Source organism: Pristiophorus japonicus, chromosome 1, assembly GCF_044704955.1.
Source record: "Pristiophorus japonicus isolate sPriJap1 chromosome 1, sPriJap1.hap1, whole genome shotgun sequence".
Classification (NCBI taxonomy): domain Eukaryota; kingdom Metazoa; phylum Chordata; class Chondrichthyes; family Pristiophoridae; genus Pristiophorus; species Pristiophorus japonicus.
The window spans coordinates 407,798,963-407,821,253 of NC_091977.1; the positions used below are offsets into that span (position 1 = coordinate 407,798,963).

At 40.4% G+C, this 22,291-nt stretch overlaps 1 protein-coding gene across 1 annotated transcript in view; it reads right to left on the reverse strand.

Annotated features, from left to right (window-relative positions):
- Positions 1-305: 305 nt before the first annotated feature.
- Positions 306-22,291, reverse strand: part of rab2a (RAB2A, member RAS oncogene family) — a 121,760-nt gene continuing 99,774 nt past the window's right edge. The window contains exons 7-8 of the mRNA XM_070891943.1: positions 10,045-10,113; positions 306-1,601 (exon numbers count right to left, since the gene is read on the reverse strand). Of these exons, the coding sequence (XP_070748044.1) occupies positions 1,506-1,601; positions 10,045-10,113 (165 nt within the window). The 3' untranslated portion in view covers positions 306-1,505. The remainder of the gene's footprint in view (positions 1,602-10,044; positions 10,114-22,291) is intronic.

Consider the following 22,291-nt stretch of genomic DNA (forward strand, 5'->3'; position numbering starts at 1 on the left):
TGGAATAAAAGGTAAATGTAGTAAGGTTGTCAGCAGTTCTGGAACGGATTCTTATTTCAAATTGAAAACAGAATCATATAGGTACTTTTGTAAGGAGTGCGGTTTGTAACCAGAGATCAAATAATAAATTCAGGTATGGTCATAGCGGCTACTGTAACACTGGCATCTTACCTCATTCACTTCACAATACTGCTACCAATGGCTTCCTTCCTGCTTGATTATCTTTGACCGGTTTTGCTATATGGTTTTCACCAAGCTGTTAAACGATCTTCCCCAAAAAAGTCAAGCCATATTTGATACGATGATAAAATGGCAATACACAATTAACATTTATTGATAAGACACCATTCAGTTTAAACACAAATTCCTTATTCACTGTTCAACTGTGTATATATTTAAGGAAAATAGGCTTCACAAAGCTACAGCCTGTTCAGTTTTGTCAGGTTGTTTCATCACCCCTGTACAATAAACAAGATCTTCATTGACAAAACAGAACAGACCGCCAAGAAAGAAAAACTTTACACCACTTTCACATCTAATTTTAAAGCCCGTGTTTAAATTTACTGGTCAAAGAAATACATGCAGATAAAAATGTATGTGTGTAATGAGAAAAAGGTCTACATTTTTCAATGCACCGTCCCAAACAAAACAAAAAAGAACCCTCTTTCAGCTGCCATTTGTTTTAATCTCAAACTATTCTTTAAGGCAAACCACGGATCCATTTCTGAAGGGGTGCTCTAAAGAAGCTGAATTGACATTTGGCATTAGAATTGATAAATGATATGAAGTCTCTAACAATGTACATTTAACATGAGTTACATCCGGGAGGTATGGACAAAGGGTTGGGGCGGGAGAATGGGGAGGGAAAAGCAGATGGTATCGAGACCAAAAGTCAAACCACCTCAAATTCAGAATAGACAAAACTTCAGACTAGAACAATACTGCCATTTTAAGTTGTAATAGTCCAGAAAACATTGGTGATCTGCTTAACTACAAAGGGATTTCAGCTTGGCCAACATACATCCAAGCTTGTTATTTTAACTATATATATACACACACACACAAAGTGGATGATAAATACAGAATTAAAACAGTCCTCTAGTGTTTCTCCACAGCATTTGAAATTTGACAACTTTTACAGTTTGATATTATGAAATAATAAGTGACAGTAATAGGAACTTTAACCCACACAATTAAAATACTCAGATGAAATTTGTAGTGTTTAATACAATTCAGTTTGTAGTCAAGGGCAAAAATAGACAAAAAAACCCAGAAAAGTTAATTGTAAATAGGGTAAGAGTACAATTTTCAAATCCTGTATTTAAGCAAATATTAGCTTTCTGCCGAGAACAGTATATACGACAAGTTTTACAAGGTTTATGAGGGACTTTCCAGATATCTCCTATTAGATAAACCATATAGTAATGGTTTCACTTCTTGGACTGGTGTAGAAGAAGGTGAAAGGTAATAGGCCCAAGTCAAGCAGATAAGATAGTTGAGGAACCTCAACAGCAACCTCCACCAGCCTGTTGTCCTCCATGGCTGCCCGAATGTGATGCATTGGTAGCAGAGTGCTGTGGTCCAATCTTTATGCCATTTGCCTTGAAAATAGAGAAAATAGTTACAAGAGTGGTATGTATGTAACTGATTCAGCAAATAGAAATTTAGTGGCAGCAAGAACTTTGTAAAAAATAACCGTTTGATATCCACTAGAATAAAAATATATTAAACTATTTTACTTAACTAAAAATATTAGAACTAGAAGTTCACTCTCACTTTCCCATACTACAAAAAAAATGTGGATCACAAGCTGCCCTCAACGCAGCATTGAATGGGTCCTCCACAGATGAATTTTTGGTTTGGCCATTGCTTCACTGACCTGGAGTGCTTTAATTTCCAATTTTGCAGCTTACTAAAGAAGCTGGGAATATTTAACTAATGAGGAAAGATGGAGTTTTTCTAAAAACTGGTAGTATTATCACAATATCTGTAGTTTTAGTATTCCCAATACCCCCCGCTATGGAGACATGCTATTTAAGGTCTCTACTCAGCAGACATTAGCTATGGCACATTGGAAAAAACAGATAGTGAACCATTTGAAACAGGAAGAGATGACAATCTTATAGGTAGGTCCTAGAAAGTTTGACATTACTTCGATTGGTTGGTATATGGAAATATTTCACATATATTGGAATTATTTTCCCAGGCAGTTTATGAAGATGGTGGCTAACATACCTTATATTCTATCCTTTCCCAAGGCTGTATATTTAATTTTGCTTGAACTAAAAAAAAGAGGGCGAGGAAAGAAACCAACTACTAGCAATGCCAAAGATTAAACTTTATAACCATTTGGTTGTGAATCGAATGCTCTTATTGCTACAGCACCAGATTGTAGAAGATAAATTTAGGGGTACAAACTTTTAGAGAAAAAAAGCTATTTGGCTTAACAGCTCAGCCCTAGTACTTATTCCATGTTTATTTTCTTTGTATGCATCATCTTCTCCAAATTCCCAATTTAATCTTAATTTTTAATTTATTGCTTGGTTCCGAACTCTTAATTACTGTGAAGATTTAGATCAATTTTGTCAATCTACATTAATTTTAACCACTTCTATTAAATCACCATGGCTCAATAAGAACCACCTGGATTTTCTTACACTTTCCTCCTAACTTAAGATTCCAGAACCCGGAAATAATCTTTGCAGCATTGCATTCGCTCACGCAAAAGCAATAATATTTTGATCATATGATAATCAATACAAAAATGCTCCTACATTACAACAGTGACTACACTCCTTAAAAAGTACTTCATTGGCTATAAAGCACTTTGAGATGTCCGGTGGTCGTGAGAGAAAGAGGAGAAGCAGCCGGAGTTCCAGCTCCAGGTTGCTATTTGGCAACTCCTGCTAGAAAAGGTGAATGTTGCCACTGGGTAAGTACACAATAAGGCTGTGTTTTGCTGCTCTCCTGGTCAAATAGCCTATTAGGTTCATATGAAAATTGCAAGGAGCTGGCCACCATGGAACTCTACACGGACATGAGTCAACATCAAGAGAAAGGGAAACATTTATAAAATTTAAATTATTTAAAAAAAATTATAGCAAGAAAATGGTGGTTAACTTTTGAACATATGAAACCCCCAAAATTAAAAAGCCAGTGTATACATACTGAAAAAGTACAGGGTGAGCGTCTGAAATCCAGAATGTTCTGGAATCCGGACACCGGGCTGATCCGTGGTGGGGTTGTTCGTAATCGGGAAAAAGTTCCTGAATCTTGGACATTTTGTTTTTAAATAAATCGAATTAACCACGGAAAAAGAATTAAAAGTTAAAAATATTAACTTATCCTTTTTGCAGATCTTCAATGCAGGTTTTTCCTGCCCACCGACCCAGAACCCTCGACCCTCAGCCAAACCTGGAACTGTCGAACCCCCCCCACCCCGCTCCCCCTTACCTTGGCGACCCCCACCCCCCCGACTCCCCCTCACCTCGGCACAGGCGTTTCCGGATGTCAGAAAGACATTCCGAAATCTGGAAATTCCTGAAATCTGGAACGGCCTCACTCCCGAGGTTTCCAGATTTCGGACGCTTCACCTGTACGACTCTATTTGAGCTTGCTTTGATTGTTTGGACTTAAATAATCCAGCTTCTGTTATCCACAATATATAATTCACAATTACACAATGACACGTACAGTTTTATATCCTAATAAAATAATCAAAGAAAGCTTTTGGAAAATGAAAAACAACCTACAATAGTCAGTATATAACTTGCGCTAAACAGGTGCTTCACATAAATAATTCCCTATCGTGTAAGTGAGCAGAATATAAAAACACTGATCCTCTAGGCACCAATTCTTTTGACAGTTTGAATCAGCTGTACATGCCAAGAGTACGAGTGTTCTAAGTCATCAATAATCTCAACACTCCCCAAAAACATGGCAGTTTGCCAATAACCCACATGCATGTACACAGAGCACTTTCATTCATCAAACACAGACTTATCTCAACACTTACTAGCTCAAGTAGTTACACCATGAACCTATTTTTTTTTTTTGTAAAAGTCATGGTTAACACAATAAAGTTTACTTAGAAGAAAAGTACACTGATAAATCTCAGGTTTTTCTAAACCTTGGCAGTCATTCCATTTTTACATTAGCCTTGGGGTTTCTGGCAGCAGTTTTGTATTTGCACCAGATGATGTGGTTTAAGTTGATTCTAACTCCTCTTTTATTGAATACATGCCCAAGGCTCACTGGTTTCACTCATCTGGGCTAGTAGCAACCTTTTGAGATATCAGGAAGCACAAGCTTGGCACTCATCCAGGTAACAAATAACAAGGGCTGGTGGCATCTGACAACACAACAAAACCCCAACCATTGCCAGCTAGCAAAGATGACCCGTGAAAGATTACCAGACATGTTTCTGTTTAAAACTGTACATAAAATGTCAGTTATTGAAACATTTTTGCACAATACGGTTCACAAAAGATACCAAGATGGTATACTTCCTTTTAAAAACCATCCCTAATATTTTAGAACTCATTTTTCAGACCCCATTTGCTTTCAAGATGGAATTTTATAGGTCGACTGTATAATGCATTGTTCTTTTAACTTCTGACCAGGTTGATAGGGGCAGTCAAAGCTTTACAACTGAGAAGTTGTGTAAAAATGTTCGCTTGATTTTGTTCAAATAAACAGGGCTGTTATACCATAACATAATAGAAGCAGGAGTAGGCCATTTGGTCCCACAAGCCTGTTCCGCCATTCAAGAAGACAGTGGCTGATCTGATCCTGGCCTCACCACCTTCCCGGCCGCTCCCCATAATCCTTGACTCGCTTATCTTACAAAAATATGTCTATCTCCACCTTAAATATATTCAATGACGCAGCCTCTACTGCTCTGAGGTAGAGAATTCCAAAGATTCACGCCAGAGAAGAAATTCCTCCTCATTTCCGTTTTAAATGGGCGACCTCTTATTCTGAAACTATGCCCCCTAGTTCAAGATTCCCCCACATGGGGAAACATCCTCTCTGCATCTACCCCGTGTGTCTGTCTATCCTCTGCGTCAAGCCCCCTCAGAATCTTTTCCGTTTCAAGATCATCTTTCATTCTTCTAAACTCCAATGAAAATAGGAATAACCTTTCTTCATATGACAACCCCTCCATCTCAGGAATCAACCTCTTGAACCTTCTCTGAACTGCCTCCAGTGCAAGTATATTCTTCCTTAAATAAGGAGACCGAAACTGTATGCAGGACTCCAGGTGTGGTCTTACCAACATCCTGTATAGTTGGAGCAGGACTTCCCCTACTTTTATACTCCATCCTCCCGTGCAATAAAGGCCAACATTCCATTTACCTTCCTAATTACTTGCTGTACCTTCATGCTAACTTTGTGTTTCATGTACAAGGACCCCCAGATCCCTCTGTACCACTGCATTTTGTAATCGCTCCCCATTTAAATAATAATTTACTTTTTAACTTTTCCTGCCAAAGTGGATAACTTCAGTTTCTCACATTATACTCCATCTGCCATATTTTTGCCCAATCACTTAGCCTATCTATATCCCTTTGTAGATTCTTTGCGTTCTCCTCACAACTTGCTTTCCCACATATCGCTATCAGCAAATTTGGCTACTTACACTCAGCCCTTCATCTAAGTCATTAATATAAATTGTAATTAGTCGAGGCCCCAGCATAGATCCCTGTAGCACCCCACTAGTTACAGTTTGCCAACCTGAAAATGACCCATTTATCCCGACTCTCTGCTCTCTGTTCGTTAGCCAATCCTCTATCCATGCTAATATATCACCAACCCAGTGAGCTCTTATCTTGTGCAGTAACCTTTTATGTGGCACCTTATGGAATGCTTTCTGGAAATCCAAATACACGATATCTACTGGTTCTTCTTTATCCACCCTGCTCATTATATCCTCAAAGAACTCCAGCAAATTTAACATGATTTCCCTTTCATAAAACCATGCTGACTCTACTTGACTGCATGATGATTTTCTAAATGTCCTGCTTCCTTAATGATGATGGACTCCAGCATTTTCCCAATGACAGATGTTAAGCTAACTGATCTATAGTTTCCTGCTTTTTGTCTCCTTCCTTTCTTAAATAGGGAAGTTCCATTTGAGGTTTTCCAGTCCGCTGGGACCTCTCCAGAAACCAGGGAATTTTGGTAGATTACAACCAATGCATCCACTATCTCTGTATCCAGCTCTTTGAAGATCGAAGGATGCAGGCCATCAGGTTCAGGGGACTTATCCACCTTTAGTCCCATTATTTTGCCTAGTACTTTTTCGTCTAGTGATGATTTTAATTCTCCCCCTGCCAATAGCCCTTTGATTATCTATTATTGGGATGCTTAGTGCCTTCTACTGTGAAGACTGATACAAAATATTTGTTCAAAGGGATGAGGGGGGACTTCAGTTACATGGATAAACTGGAGAAGCTGTGGTTGTTCTCCTTAAAGCAGAGAAGATTGAGAGGAGGTTTGATAGAGGTGTTCAAAATCATGAGGGGTTTACAGTAGAGAGAGAAATTGTTCCCATTGGCGAAAGGGTCAAGAACCAGAGGGGACAGATTTAGTGATTGGCAGAAGAACCATAGGCGACATGATTAAAAACTTTTACGCAGTGGGTGGTTCGGTTCTGGAATGCACTGCCCGAGGGGGTGGTGGAGGCAGATTCAATCGTAACTTTCAAAAGGGAATTGTGTAAGTACCTGAAATGAAAAAAAAAATTCAGAGCTACAGGAAAGGGCAGTGGAGAGCCAGCATGGGCTCGATGGGCCAAAAGGCATCCTTCTGTGCTGTAACCATTCTATGATTCTATAATTTAAGGCTTCAGCACTTGAGTTAGTTCCAAAAGCTAGGCTCCACTCTGACCAAGTTTCCTGATAAATTTCTTCTGTTCGACTGTCCTTGGCTCCTTCGTTCCCCCACCTCGTGCTTCAGCCGCTTTGTGCTGCTTTGTTACCAAGGCAACCCCGCAGGAGGCACAAGATATCACATGATCTCTTGGCATTCGCGAGAAGCAGGATGATGGGGGTCAAAGGTCATGGAGCCAATCAATTCAATAGGGACTGCGGCGTCGGAGGGGAGGAAGCTGAGCGCGGCTCCCTCCGCTCGAAGGGAGGACGTGGCTCACTCAATCGATTTTTCGTTATGGATGTTATGGAAATCCTTCTGAACCGGTTATTTTTTTGTGCATTGCACAAATCTGCATTTCCCCCCACCCCCCCAAAAAAAATCCTGAGTTTTAGGTGTTCCATCGGGAGCTCGCGTGAAGCTTTATTTCACTCTGAAATTGTCAATAGTGCAGACATTTAACATAACATGATGGCCATAATTTTTGCCTCTGCTCAAAGTAGAATCCCAGCTCCTGCAATCTCTGCCTGGCTTTTCTGCCCATACCAAAGCAGATTTTTTTTTTTTTTTTTTAACATAGGCGACAAGACATCCCGCAGGAGAGAGAAAAATCAAGAAATCAGTTGATGCAATGCAGATTCTGTCCCATCTTCCAGCAGTGTGCCCCAAACGACAGACAACTGTTCAATTTGCATCATCTGGCACCACTGTCCAATTAGCATCCCAAGATAATGTTCCCAGTCACACCCATAAGGCTACTTACCAGACACCTAAATACTATTTAGATCAACACACACTGTCCTGTTTGTGCCTGATCTCAACTTTCCAAAGGGAAAACTGCTCTCAACTGTTGGGATCTAATAGACAGCCTCACTGTCAAAAAATTAGACCAGGGCTTAATGTTACCAACTCACACTTATAATTTTATTAAATCAAATACATTTGTACAAGGTTGCTGCTCCAAGAACATTAGTCCACTCTCTTGTGGTGTAATGTTTATTCTGGATTAGATGAAACATCTCATTCTCCTGCAGCTAATATCCAGCTCCAACTGCCATTTCAGCCTTTCATTTCCTCTTGCTTCAGCTTGGTCAGATCACCCTCTAGTGCTAGTTCATGAGATTACTCTGGAAAACTGGAACTTCAACTGGAAATTGCCCAAATTAATGTACCTTTCTTTCAATATTTTGGGATATCTGAGTAGTACTTAACATACATTGGGGTTTCTAATTATTGGATCACTCTTGTCTATGCCCTTAAGGCAAAAGGAGTCCAAGTTTTTGTCTTTGTGGCCCATATAGCACGGATCCCATCTATTTACCAACAGATTGGAGGATATGAAGAGGGGCTGCCTTTTCAAAATCCAAATATACTACATCCACTGGCTCCCCTTTATCTACCCTGCGAGTTACATCCTCAAAACACTAATAGATTTGTTAAACACAATTTCCCTTGCATAAAACTAGGTCTACTCTGCCTAATCATATTATGATTTTCTAAGTGCCCTGTTACCACTTCCTTAATAACAGATTCCAGCATTGGCTAAAGGACATAACAGAGAGAAGGAATAAACTGGTCATTCTCAGGTTGGTAGGATTATTCTAGTGGGGTGCCGCAATGATCAGTGTTGAAGCTTCTTGCCACATTGCGAGACCACACCTGGAACTGTGGTGAGACCACACCTGGAATTGTGTACAGTTTTGGTCTCCATAACAAAAGGAAGGAAATACGTGTCTTCGACATGGTGCAACGAAGGCTCACTCGATTAGATACTGTGGATGAGAGGGCTGTCCTCTGAGGAGATAGAGTAGAATGAGCAGGTACACTGGAGTTTAGAATGAAAGGTGATCTCATAAGGAGAAGTAGGTCACACGGCCTCTCGCACCTGCTCCGCCATTCAACAAGACCATGGCGGATCTTTGACCTCAATTCCATATCCCTTGATTGCCCACGAACCCAAAAATCTATATCTCAGTCTTGAATATACTTAACAATTCAGCATCCTTTGTAGTGAATTCCAAAGATTCACAACCCTCCAAATGAAGAGGTTCCTTCTCATCAGTCTTAATGGCTGACCTCTTATTCTGAAATTATTCCCCCTAGTTCTAAACTCTCCAGCCAGGGGAAACCAACTTCTCAGCATCGACCCTGTCAATTTCCCTCAGAATCTTGTATATTTCAATTAGATCACCTCTCATTTTTCTAAACTCGAGAGTGTAGGCTCAATCTCTCCTCAGAACAAGACACTCAACTCTGGGATCATTGAAACATACAAGATTCTGAGAGGGCTCGACAGGGTAGATTCTGAGAGGCTATGTCCCCTGGTTGGGGAGTCTGGAACTAGGTCACAGTCTCAGAATAAGGAGTTGGCCATTTAGTACAATGATGAGATTTCTTCACTCAAAGGGCTGTGAATGCTCAGTCGTTGAGTATATTCAAAGGTTGAGATCGACAGATTTTTTGAACCAAGGGAATCGAGGGATACGGGAATCGGGTGGGAAAGTGAAGTTGAGGTCGAAGATTAGCCATGATCTTATTGAATAGTGGAGCAGGCTCGAGGAGCCGTATTGCCTACTCCTATTAATGTTCTTAACTCCATCCGGCCAGTATATGGCTGATGGTAGTAATGCCACAAAAATAAACAAATCAAATATATTCCACGGAGGGCAGGGTAGTTCTTTTTGGAATTAACAGACTGCAGAATCATTCCTATTGGATTTATATTCAAATCAGTTATAGAAATGGAAAACCAAGTAGATCCAAACAAAGATCTATAGACACCTTGCTATTCAGTTACAGCTAATCTGAAAAATATTCCTGTTTTTTGCTTTATATCCCTTAGCCATCCCTCTATCAATGAGGTTACATTCCCTTTAATAGTGTGTTTTTATCATAGGAGGCAGAATCAATTCTGACTGGATGGAAAAAAATTGAGGCCAGATGAGGTACTAGAGAAGCTGTGTGGTACTAAACTAGTTTTCCTTACTAATGCATGGCAGAGTATAATAAAGACCTTTTGAGCAACATCAGGTCACCTATTGCTGACTTGAGCATTATACATAACACTATATGGTGACCTAGATTGTCTTCATATCAAATGACACATTTCTATAAACAGTCATAACTAGATGACAAAAGATCACATACAAAATTAGATAAAATAATTCTTACCTCATTATTTATATCAAAGACTCCTTCCTGTATTTTCTCATAGATCTCTCTAGCTGTATTAATAAATGCCTGAAATTAAAAAAGTTAAAGCACATTTGATTTTTTTTTAAATCACAAAACTTCAACTGTCATTTCCATTAGTTACTTTATATCTAATCAGTCAAAACACTCAAAAATTAATACATTGGGAAACTGGGTGGGGCAACAAGTGGTCCCTCTCTCTCCTCCACTGCTCTACCCACTCTCTTCGCGTTGTAAGGATCCTATGGGTATAGTTCCAAAGCACGCAAAAGCCTCTATTTCAGCACAAACTAGCAGTAACATATGTATTCGCAGCAATGCACAAGGCTGGCTGGTAAATGGCAACAGATCACAGCAATTAGGTCTTGAAACTCCAAGAATTCTACACTCCAAGTATTGTATGTAATATAGCAGGATTTGCAGAAGCATGACAATCCAGCTTTCTAATCTGATAAATTCAGTCAAAGCACTAAGGATTAAAAACACCTGGCAAGGCATTTCTGCATATGTGGTCCAAGTTAAATAAATACTGGCATCAGAAGCACAAAAGCTTCATAGCCATTTGTATGCAGTTAAATTTCAGAATGTGGAATAATTTAGACGCCTCTGTAGAGATTGTGAACTTTGAAAGTTAATCACTCTCGAAGTATCAACAGATCCAAGTCCTCAACCAAACAAGTCAGGGTGAGCAGGCTACCTATTGCACTCAGGCCTCCACTAATGTTGGATTACTGTATAACTGGACGCTGAGAAACATGACAGCTATCCTGCAATCCTTTCAGGGAGCATCTGGCCTAAGCTTGGCACCATTCACAATGTCACAGGTAACATTAACTCACTGCATAGGGAATGGCAATCAAACTGCTACTCCAACTATAGGAAAGGGATTAAAAAATTCTGCCCATATTTTTAAGAAATTTGTAAAACAAAGGTAATATCCTTTCTGAATAGTACATATAAAAAGATGTGCTGCAGTGATGTCATCAGTGGCTGTTGGCAATACTCACCAAGAATGATCATTTCTAATCTACATTAAAATTGAATCCACCAGTCACTTTTCAGAGATTTGATTGGTAATTGAAGTCTTATTATTCTTTTTCACAATTTTTAAAATTTTGACTAAAACAAGTCACATGCAAAACAGAGTTCCAGAGAGGAACTGGAATGTGGGTGTAGGACAAAGAAAAATAAAAATAAACTGAAGTGATTTGTTTGCAACTTAGTGTCCACCTGGGTGCAGCATAAACCCAGTGAAGTGGAGTGAATTTTAAGTTTCCTCCTTTATATCTGCATTTGGAAAATTATATTTAATGAAACAGATGCAATGTAACTGGGGCAGGAGAAAGGAAAATAACCACTTGCATTGATATGGTGCCCTTAAATGGATGCTGAGCCAAAAAAGAACATATCTGGAGGCAGGACAGGTCAAGGTGGTGGGGTTTAAGGAGGGCCTTTGAGGAGGAGAGAAACGTTAGGGAAGACAGAGTGCATGACACCAATGGGTGGCAAGGGTCCCTTTATGCACACCCATAAAAAAAATGAAGGAACATTGATGGGTGGGGGGGTGGGAACACAAAGGCTAGAGTCAGAAGAACAGAAAGTTCAGGGGAGGCTGTAGGTTACAGATAGGTTAGAAGGACAAGAACATGAAAGGATTTAAACATGAGGATGACAATTTTAAATTTACTAAGAATGGGGTCAAGAGATTGTAGGAACTGGATCACATGGATGAGATGAACTTGGAGAAGGATCGACGAGACAGAGGAGAGAAACGAGATATACATGGGATCAGGATTACCTAGAGGGAGCCTGTGGGATGTTTGACAGTATACAAGAGGGAGGCAAGTTAGCAGAGGCAGCTAAATAGATGGTCCCAATCTCAGCAAAAGAAAAAACACAGCTGTTACAAAAGAGGTAAGAGACATCCAGTTGTGGGAGATGGAAAAGAGAAAAGTCCTGGGAAGAGGAACATGGAAGTGTGATTTTTTTTTTAAAAACACATTTTTTATAAAAGAAACATTTCTCCTCCATCGCTGTCGGAGTCCCATGTCTGTTAATCACCAAGAGAAGGGTGTGGGAATAGCATGCGGCTAGGTATTTCAGTCGAGTGAACACCTAGAGTGGGCGATGACTTCACCCAAGGTTGAGGCTCAGGGTGCGTACACACCTAGCCTTACAAGAACACCCGATGGAGGAAGATGCGACACACAAAAACACTGATCCAATGGTGAGGGTGGGGTCAGGGAGAAGCAAGACGAGAGACAAGAATTCTGTTGGGAAGGCAGGAAAAAGGAAGAGACATTAATCTTGTTTGAGTTTACAGCAGGAAAGAGAAAAAAATGGGGATGTGGAAAGAGAGGGAGTGTGGCCATGTTGAAGAAAAGATGGAAGAGAGAGTAAACAACTTTGAGCGGGACTATAAAAAAAAAAGATCCTGCTTTGTAGAAGAGAGATCTCCTGTTGCTGAGGAGGGGGAAATAGTAAAAGGTGGGGTGAGGGAGAAAAGGAAACGTGGCAGCCAATTTGCACACAAGCAAGCTCCCACAAACAGCAATGTGATAATGACCAGATAATCTGTTTTTTTACTATGTTGACTGAGGGCTAAATATTGGCCAGGACATGGGATAACTCCCCTGCTCCTCTTCAAAAGTGCCATGGGATCTTTTGAGAAATTAGTTTAACATCTCATCCAAATGATGGCACCTCCAACAGTGCAGTGCTCCCTCAGTGGATGATCGAAAAGTATACAAGAATCTTAAGATTTTGCTCCAAAACAATCAGTTCATTGAAAAATGTATCATTCCCCAAATTACCCAAACTACTTTGGGCATTGAATAAGTGAATTTGGGTTCCAGCCAGTACTCAACTTAATCAAATACTTCCAGCTCCCTCAGCACCGCACTGGAGTGTCACCCTAGAATTTTTTGGTGCTCAAGTCCCTAAGTCCCTGGAATGGGACTTGAACCCACAACCTTCTGACTCAGAGGCAAGTGCGCTACCCACTGAGCCACAGCTGACAAGGGAAGAAACTGGTGATTTTTTGCTGGGGATGGGGAGAAAGAGGGAGAGAGACACAAACAGCAGAACTCTGCTTCTCCTCCATTTTGGGGAAATCGATAAGGCGGGGGGGGGAGGGGGGAAGAGCAAGTTGAAACAGAGGGGAAGTTTAAAAAAACTCCAGTTGAACAAGTATGGTGGAGGGTGGGGGCGGAGAGAAAAAGATAAACCCCGTTGTAAAAGGGTAGAACCCAATTTCTGGAAGGAAGAGAAAGTTAAGAGTGTGTGTTTATACTTTCATTCTCAGCCACCATGATGATCAGTCAGCAAGAGGAGGGCAGGGCCAGGTGGCTCTGGAACAGATTTTGGAGTTGCAGGTCTAGGCAGAAGCTTCAGCACCAAACAGACATGGTTCACAGCTAGTGGTACAGTTCCAGATATGTGGGGTGGGGGCAGGAGAGAAAGCTAGAAGAGTTTGCAAAAAAAAGTGATAGGAAGTGTTTCAGCCTCAAGTGATAAACCTGCAGCAATGGCATTGAACTTCACTGGTTTTATATTAAAGGCTTCCACACATGACAAGAGTGGCTACTAGTCTTGAACTGCAGATTACTACTAATGCCACAGGAGCTTCATTTTTTAACAGAATGTATATATTTTTATGTTCCACATCCCCTAGAGCAGTCAATCTACTGTGTTTATTCATTAGTGCATTAGTTGAGCTCCATCATTACTGTAGTAATCTTGAAAGAAATGAATATGTAAAACTAAGTGGACGATGGAAAAGTATGCAAGAATCTTAATTATTTGTTCCAAAACAATCAGTTCATTGGGTAATTTGGGGAATGATACATTTTTTAAATGACTTTGGGCATTGAATAAGTGAATTTGGCTTCCAGCCAGTACTAAACTTAATCAAATACTTCCATATTCCTTAGCAACTAATGCTTCTCTGTAAAAGTTAACTTAATCTATGTTTTGAATAATATATACCATACCCCAATGACTTTACAAATTACACTAAGTGGAAATTGCAGAGTCAAGTTCCACAATCTTCTATACAGATTGAATTCCACATAGGGGTCTGCAAGTCACTCATTCACAAAGCAACTTAAACAACGATGTTTAAAGTCCCCAGACTCGGTTTTGATAAGTTTATGTACACAAACACTTAACTACTGGTGTGTATGACAGAACCCACGACATATGTTCTTACATTATACATTTCAACTAAGCATGTGCTTGACAGATTTAAAAAACCAATCCTTGCCAGAGGCAAAACACAAATAAGGGTTATTACAGTTAGGTATAATATACAAATGTTCAGACAATTTTGCATTAAAGGATCAAATATGTGACATAAAAAAATCTCATGCTTTATGAACGTGTATGTATTTCTCTTGTTCCCAACCCGGCCGCCCCCAACCCTTTCAATTTTCTCATTTCCTGAAGGCACTAACTCTTGCTTCAATTCAGTTTCCCCAAATGCCAGCAAGCTCATGGTACCCCACCCAAAGTCTATTCTTCACATGAGCACTAAAGTGTGATCAGGAGGGTAGCCAATGTAACCCCACTTTTTAAAAAAGGAGGAAGAGATATAACAGGGAATTATAGACCGGTCAGCCTGACATCAGTAGTGGGTAAAATGATGGAATCAATTATTAAGGATGTCATAGCAGTGCATTTGGAAAGAGGGGACATGATGGGTCCAAGTCAGCATGGATTTGTGAAAGGGAAATCATGCTTCACAAATCTTCTGGAATTTTTTGAGGATGTTTCCAGTAGAGTGGACAAGGGAGAACCAGTTGATGTGGTATATTTGGACTTTCAGAAGGCTTTCGACAAGGTCCCACACAAGAGATTAATGTGCAAAGTTAAAGCACATGGGATTGGGGGTAGTGTGCTGGCATGGATTGAGAACTGGTTGTCAGACAGGAAGCAAAGAGTAGGAGTAAATGGGGACTTTTCAGAATGGCAGGCAGTGACTAGTGGGGTACCGCAAGGTTCTGTGCTGGGGCCCCAGCTGTTTACACTGTACATTAATGATTTAGACGAGGGGATTAAATGTAGTATCTCCAAATTTGCGGATGACACGAAGTTGGGTGGCAGTGTGAGCTGCGAGGAGGATGCTATGAGGCTGCAGAGCGACTTGGATAGGTTAGGTGAGTGGTCAAATGCATGGCAGATGAAGTATAATGTGGATAAATGAGAGGTTATCCACTTTGGTGGTAAAAACAGAGACAGACTATTATCTGAATGGTGACAGATTAGGAAAAGGGGAGGTGCAACGAGACCTGGGTGTCATGGTACATCAGTCATTGAAGGTTGGCATGCAGGTACAGCAGGCAGTTAAGAAAGCAAATGGCATGTTGACCTTCATAGCGAGGGGATTTGAGTACAGGGGCAGGGAGGTGTTGCTACAGTTGTACAGGGCATTGGTGAGGCCACACCTGGAGTATTGTGTACAGTTTTGGTCTCCTAACCTGAGGAAGGACATTCTTGCTATTGAGGGAGTGCAGCGAAGGTTCACCAGACTGATTCCTGGGATGGCGGGACTGACCTATCAAGAAAGACTGGATCAACTGGGCTTGTATTCACTGGAGTTCAGAAAAATGAGAGGGGACCTCATAGAAACCTTTAAAATTCTGACAGGGTTAGACAGGTTAGGTGCAGGAAGAATGTTCCCAATGTTGGGGAAGTCCAGAACCAGGGGACACAGTCCAAGGATAAGGGGTAAGCCATTTAGGACTGAGATGAGGAGGAACTTCTTCACCCAGAGTGGGGAACCTGTGGAATTCTCTACCACAGAAAGTTGTTGAGGCCAATTCACTAAATATATTCAAAAAGGAGTTAGATGAAGTCCTTACTACTAGGGGGATCAAGGGATATGGTGAGAAAGCAGGAATGGGGTACTGAAGGGCCGAATGGCATTTTCTATGTCTATGCTATGTTTCTAACCACAGAAGACACTGCAGGTGAAACAGATTCTATTCTCTTGATGTCCTTGCATCATACTTCACAGCAGAAGTTGCTGCAGAGGAATCAAAGTGGAACCCGGACTAATTTTTAACCCCCATTCCTCAATCCATGGCAGAGATCCATTATAGTGCTTCAACTGCCATTTTGGCTGAAAATCAGGTAATTCAGCACTGAAGGGGAAACAAACTGGGGGCCCTTCTGGTTTATTCCATTTATTGCAATAAAAAGCCCTTCAATTGGAAATCCACCTTACCACTAAACATGGTTCTGTTTGTGTATCTCCCCAACTACCCATATTTTAGTAAGCTCCAAGACTCAGCTACGAGACTCATAAGAACACAAGAAAACGCAAAGTGATAGTGCTATTCAGCCCATCAAGGCTGCTTCATCCAGCCTTCATGACTTTTATCATGGACTTTTTCCACACCACCTGGTGACCCCCAACTTCCTTTCCCTGATTTTTCCTGGGAATAAAAAAAATTCTGCTCATCAATAGATATCAATCTAGTCCGATTAAAAAGCGACAAATGACTCCCCAAATCTCAAATACATTTATGCTCTCCTTGCCAGACTTTTACACACACACTTAATTCTTACTAAATGTTGTTGGCCCCCAATGTCTCAGCAAATTGATTTCAAGTCATTCTTGTCTTCAAGCCACTCATTTGCTCATTCCCTATTGGAAAATCTTCTCCAGCCATATGTCTCAGCCCACACCCCAAGCTCCTATTGCTGGGAGCCAATACACAAGTAAACTTAGAAAATTAGTTTCTATGGCATATATTTTGCACAGTTCACTAATAACCTGTATGCTCATCCTAGCTTTTACAGTAAAGCAGACAAACCCATTTTACAATCATGCCAAATGTTTAGCTAACATGAGCAGAAAAAAGAAAATGTAGAGTTCAAAACATTTTTATAGATTGTCTTCTACATCTACAAAAGGCACAAGGGAGGCACAAGGGAAGATACAATAGCTTCTTCATGTAGAAGATTCATTTAGTTGGTTTAATTTGACTAAATAAGTCAAATTCAATTTTTATTGCATGGATTTTCTCTAGTTTTGGGATCACATTCCACAATTCTGTCCCTTCTACCCCCCTACCCCCCCCCTCCCCATTGACCATTGAACACCAGCAGTCTTCCCTACAGTAAGCCAAAGTAGTTGCTATAATGATCACTCTTTTATGGCAACTGAATTATTGTATGAAATTTAGAGTTTAAAAAAATCTGTTTCAGCTATGTGAAAACCAGAAGCTGGTGGCTTATGAAAAATTACAAAATACAAGGAAAAATATAAATCCAGCAAATAGGAAAGCTATAAAAAAAGTAACAGTGATAAAAATAAAGTATTGAGGAGCAATAAAGGAATATGAAAAAACTTGCAATGGATATCAAAACCAACAGCAAAATCATCAATATATGAGAAAGAGGGTGGTAGAGGGGAATGTAGGCCCATTAAGGTGCACAGTTAAGTAACACAGTAAATAGTGTAGATGGGAGCAGAAAGTTATAACAGGCACTGATTGATTAGGTGAGTGGGAAAAACTGACAGGTGAAGTTCAATGTGGGGAAGTGCAAGGTCATCCACTTTGAACTTAAGATAGATCAAGAGTATTTTCTAAATGGTGAGAAGCTAGGAACTGTGGAGGAGCAGAGAATTAGGGGTCCAAGTATATAAATCACAAAAACTTTAGTGGACAAATACAAAAAATAATTAAAACGGTTAATGGAATGTTTGTCTTTATCTCGAGGCTAGAATACAAAGGGGTTGAAGTTACGCTACAGTTGCATAAAGCTCTGGTTAGATTGCAACTCGAGTACTGCATTCAGTTCTCAGCACCACACCTCAGGAAGGATATATTGGCCTTGGAGGGGGTGCAGCTCAGATTCACTAGAATTATATTGGGGCTAAAAGGATTAAATTATGAGGAAGGTTGCATATACTAAGCTTGTGTTCCCCTGAATATAGATTAAAGGGTGCTCTAGTTGAGGTGTTTATGATTGAAGGATTTGATAAGGTAGATAGAAATTCTTTCCTCTTGGAGGAGGAGGAAGAAGAGATAGAGAGGGGGGAGTAAAGAGTCCAGAACAAGAGGACATAACCTTAAAATTAGCTGGGCCATTCAAAGGTGATGTCAGGAAGTACTTCTTTACACGAAGATAATGGAAAACTGGAATTCTCCTCCCAAAAAGCTATTGAGGCTAAGCCAGTTGAAAACGTCAAAACTGAAATTGATAAGATTTTGTGTTTGGCAAGGATATTACCAGAAATGGAACTGAAGCATTAGAACTGTGATACAGATCAGCTATGATATAATTGAATGGCAGAACAGGCTCGAGGGGCTGAATGGGTTGCAATTCCTATGTAGGCAAGACTATAGTAGATTAAGGAAATGGTAGACTTGTCAAATGAGTACTCTTTATCCATTTTCAGTGGAGGACAAGGATAAAATGCGAGCAGTACCCTGTACAGGGGAACCTAAAATTAAATTAAGGGGAGGAACTTAGTGGATTTAATACAAAGTCAACAAATTGGTAATGGAAAGATAATGGAACTCAAGATCTCCAGGACCTAATGGATTCCACCCCAGACTATTAAAATAAATAGGCGAGGAAATTGCAGATGTGTTGGTTATAACTTTGTAAAGCTCTCTAGATTCAGGAATTGTGTAGCTGGATTGGAAAATTGCAAATGTCACTCCATTACCAAGTTATTTTGGTAGGGAGAAACCAAGTAATTACAGACCTGCCCGCTTTACACCAATTTTTAGGAGCATGTGGCAGCAGAGTTACAGGAATCCATCAGAGACTGAGTGATTGAGTACTTGGATAAGTATCAGCTGATCAAAGAGCACCAGCATGGATTTGTGAAGGGTAGGTCATGTCTGACTAATCTAGTTGATTTGTCAAAGTCACGAGCATGGGAGTGCCTCATTGATGGAGAAAAAAATCCCAAAACATTAAAGTCATTCTTGATAAATCAATTTAAACAAAACTATGATTTAATGGTTGCCAATTTTTGGGATCCTTCCACATCCCTCCAAAGGATATTTGAAAATCTTTAAATAGAAATGTTCCCTTCCCCCACCATTTTCTCTTTTTTCCTCACTGAACACTTTCTCCTTTTTGCCTCAACTGTCATCTTCTCATTGCTTCTTACAGCTGAGACAGGGGAGCAGCATATGGAAGGACTTCAAAAAGAGCAGGGTTAGTAGGAAATTGCCAAGTTAGTTCCTGATAAACTTTGACTAGCAGTGTCCTGACCACCTCAGGCTGCAGTTGTACCAGCACATGAAGTTATAACATCTTGCGTAAGACTCCTGAAATCAGAGCATTAGCTGGCTCGCAACCCATTATGTAATTAACCACATCCTGTCAAAAATCAAATTAGCTACTTAAAATAGGATCTTGATCCAGCTGAATAACTTCAATTGGACACCAGGTGATAACTGCCCTGACTCAGGACATTCCATATCAGATCATTTCAGAGCTCAAAACCCAATTAGACACATCAGGATATTTCAAGTATTTCATGTCATTTAAACTATGGTGCTACTCCCAAGGGTTTTTGAAAACTTTTATAACTGTCATTAAAACCAATGGGGAAACCCTGGAGTGAAAGCAATTACTTTTCACCAAAAGTCAACAATATAGAAATGAACATTATGGATACTAATTAATCCCCATTCAGGTCTGAAATTGAACTATTCCAAATCTGTCCATCTCAACCAACTGTTCAGCATTTCATTAAAAGCTTGAAGTTTCCCAGATGGGTCAGCAAAATATTAAGAAATCATACAGAAATCCAAGATTTCTCAAAAATCTCATTTAAACCGAGAACTTTCCCAGCTCAACACTGGCAAGGCCGAAGCTAGCCTGTAACTCTGGACCTTCTATTACATCCATTGGGCCCAAATTTGGCTCCCCCCATTTTTTTTTCACGCACCTCCGAGCCCCCCGCCGACTTTTTAACCTCAGAAGCAGCGCCGAAAAAAACTCCCTGCGATCATGGCCGATTCTCGGACCATCTGTGAAGCTGGCGTGGCGTACAATGAAGATGGGGGGGGGGGGGGGGGGGGCGGAGCTATGTGCAGTAGCTCCTGGCAGGCCGTTTCGGCAAATGCGCGCTGCAGGTTGTGAGAGGGGCCGAAGCACGCCGTCCCTAGCCCTGGCCGAATGGGCTCCCTCATCGGCAGCCCACTGCGTTCCCCAAGGTAGGAGTTCTATCTTTTAATTTGTTATTTACGGATTGATTTTGGTGCTTTAAGTGCAGGGTTACTTCTATTTTGTTAATTGCTTATTACTGTGTGCTTTGTTTGGTGCTTGCTGGTGCTTTAAATGTAGTTACTTGCACCGATTCCTCAACTAAGTGCAGACAAGTGGGCACATACGCTGCCCTAAGTTAGTTTAGTACAACTTTTTTCTGGCCAAATTGGCATAAATGGTGTAAGTGGCTGGGAACGCCCCCTTTTGAAAAAAAACTGACCTAACAAAAAACCTAACTAACTCCTTACACTGGCGCAAATTAAATGGCCATATTTGCAACTAAAAAGATACACCAGAAAAGTCAAGTTACACAAAAAAAAAAGTGCAGCTCATGGGGAAATTTGGGCCTCACATCCCATCTGCTCACTCAAGCTGGAAGCAATGGCACAGAATCTATGTCCAGTGTGATTGAATTCAGCTTCAAAAGTCACAAAGCCTTACCAATTTAACCTTTTACATTGCCTGACTCTCTCCCTACTTCAATCCAATCATTGCTCAATTTTTCCAATGATCTCCCCAGCTCCATCAGACATCCAAAAATGTGCCCACATCCAATCCTACTGCAAGTCCCACTTACCCATCCTCAGCAAATCCCTACATGGCTGTCAGCTTATTTCGATAACGTACTCTTTCATTTCAGCTCACCTCCACTCTCCCATTTCAAATCTACTACAGATGTGCTTCTCTCTGCCTTTAATGGAGGAGGGAACTTTTAGTTATGTTCCTGCACTCTAATTCTCTTCCAAAACCCATTTATCTTGCCACTTCTCTTCCCATCTTCAAACATCCCCTCAAACCCTACTTATTTTACCATGCCTATGATTATTCCCCTTACCCTTCCCCTGCCACCCACAACTCCTGCTGAGTGTCTGACTTTTTCGTCATCCCACTTTTGTGAAGGAACTTGCTGACATTTCCAAATAGTATAGTCAACATCAGTTTTCATTTCATTTCTAAGATTACATCACCTCTCTCTTCTGTATTCACCATCTTACTAGTATATCCTGGGCAGCTAATTTCTGCAGTTAAGAGGCCAATGCCTCATGCTGGCCAGCAGAAAAAATGCAAGGCTGTATGAAGAACTCCTAATTTTCTCTCTCCTCCCCCCAACCGCCACAAGAAAATAATTATATTTTCAGCATTTCTTTACAACAGCATAGCTACTTCCACTAAGGTGTCAGCCTTGGCTCAGTGGTAACACTTACCTTTAAACCAGAAGGGAGATGGTTTAAGCTCCACTCCAGTAACTTGAGAACATAATCTAGGCTGACACTTCACCAATACAGAGGGAATGCTGCACTGTTAGAGGGGGCAATCTTTTGGATCCAAAGTTAAACCATCTGCCCCCTCAGATGCAAAAGTTTTATGGCATTATTTAAAGAGCAGGGCCATTCTCCACATGCCCTGACCAATATTTATCCCTTAAATACCATCACAGATTATCTGGTCTGTATCTAATTATTGTTTATGGAACCTTGCTATATACAAATTGGCTGCTGTGTTTCTAACATTACAACAGTTGACTACATCAAAATGACTTCATTGGCTGTGAAGCACTTTGGGATGTCCTGATGTGGTGAAAGGCACTATATAAATACAAGTTCTGTTTCCTTATTGGTTTACATTCATAAAGTATTTAATCATGTTGAAATGTTTCAAAGTGCTTCACATAATGAGCTACTTTTGAAGAGCAATGAGTTATGTCGACAAATGTGCCTGTAATGTTCCACAAATGGCAATGAAAGATGAGCCGAGATAAAAACCACTCAAAAGGAAGGAGAGCACTAAACATATGGCACAGGGAATACTAATATATGGTGACACTTTTTTTTTTTAAACTCACCATCTGAAGACACTATCTTGTAATCAGGGATAGGAGACCAAGTACTGACAACTAAGCTAGTCATTGTGCAAATGTGGATAGCCAATTTGAAGGCAACAGTTTGGGCACTTTTCAATATTTCACCCGAGCAGTATGACCAGC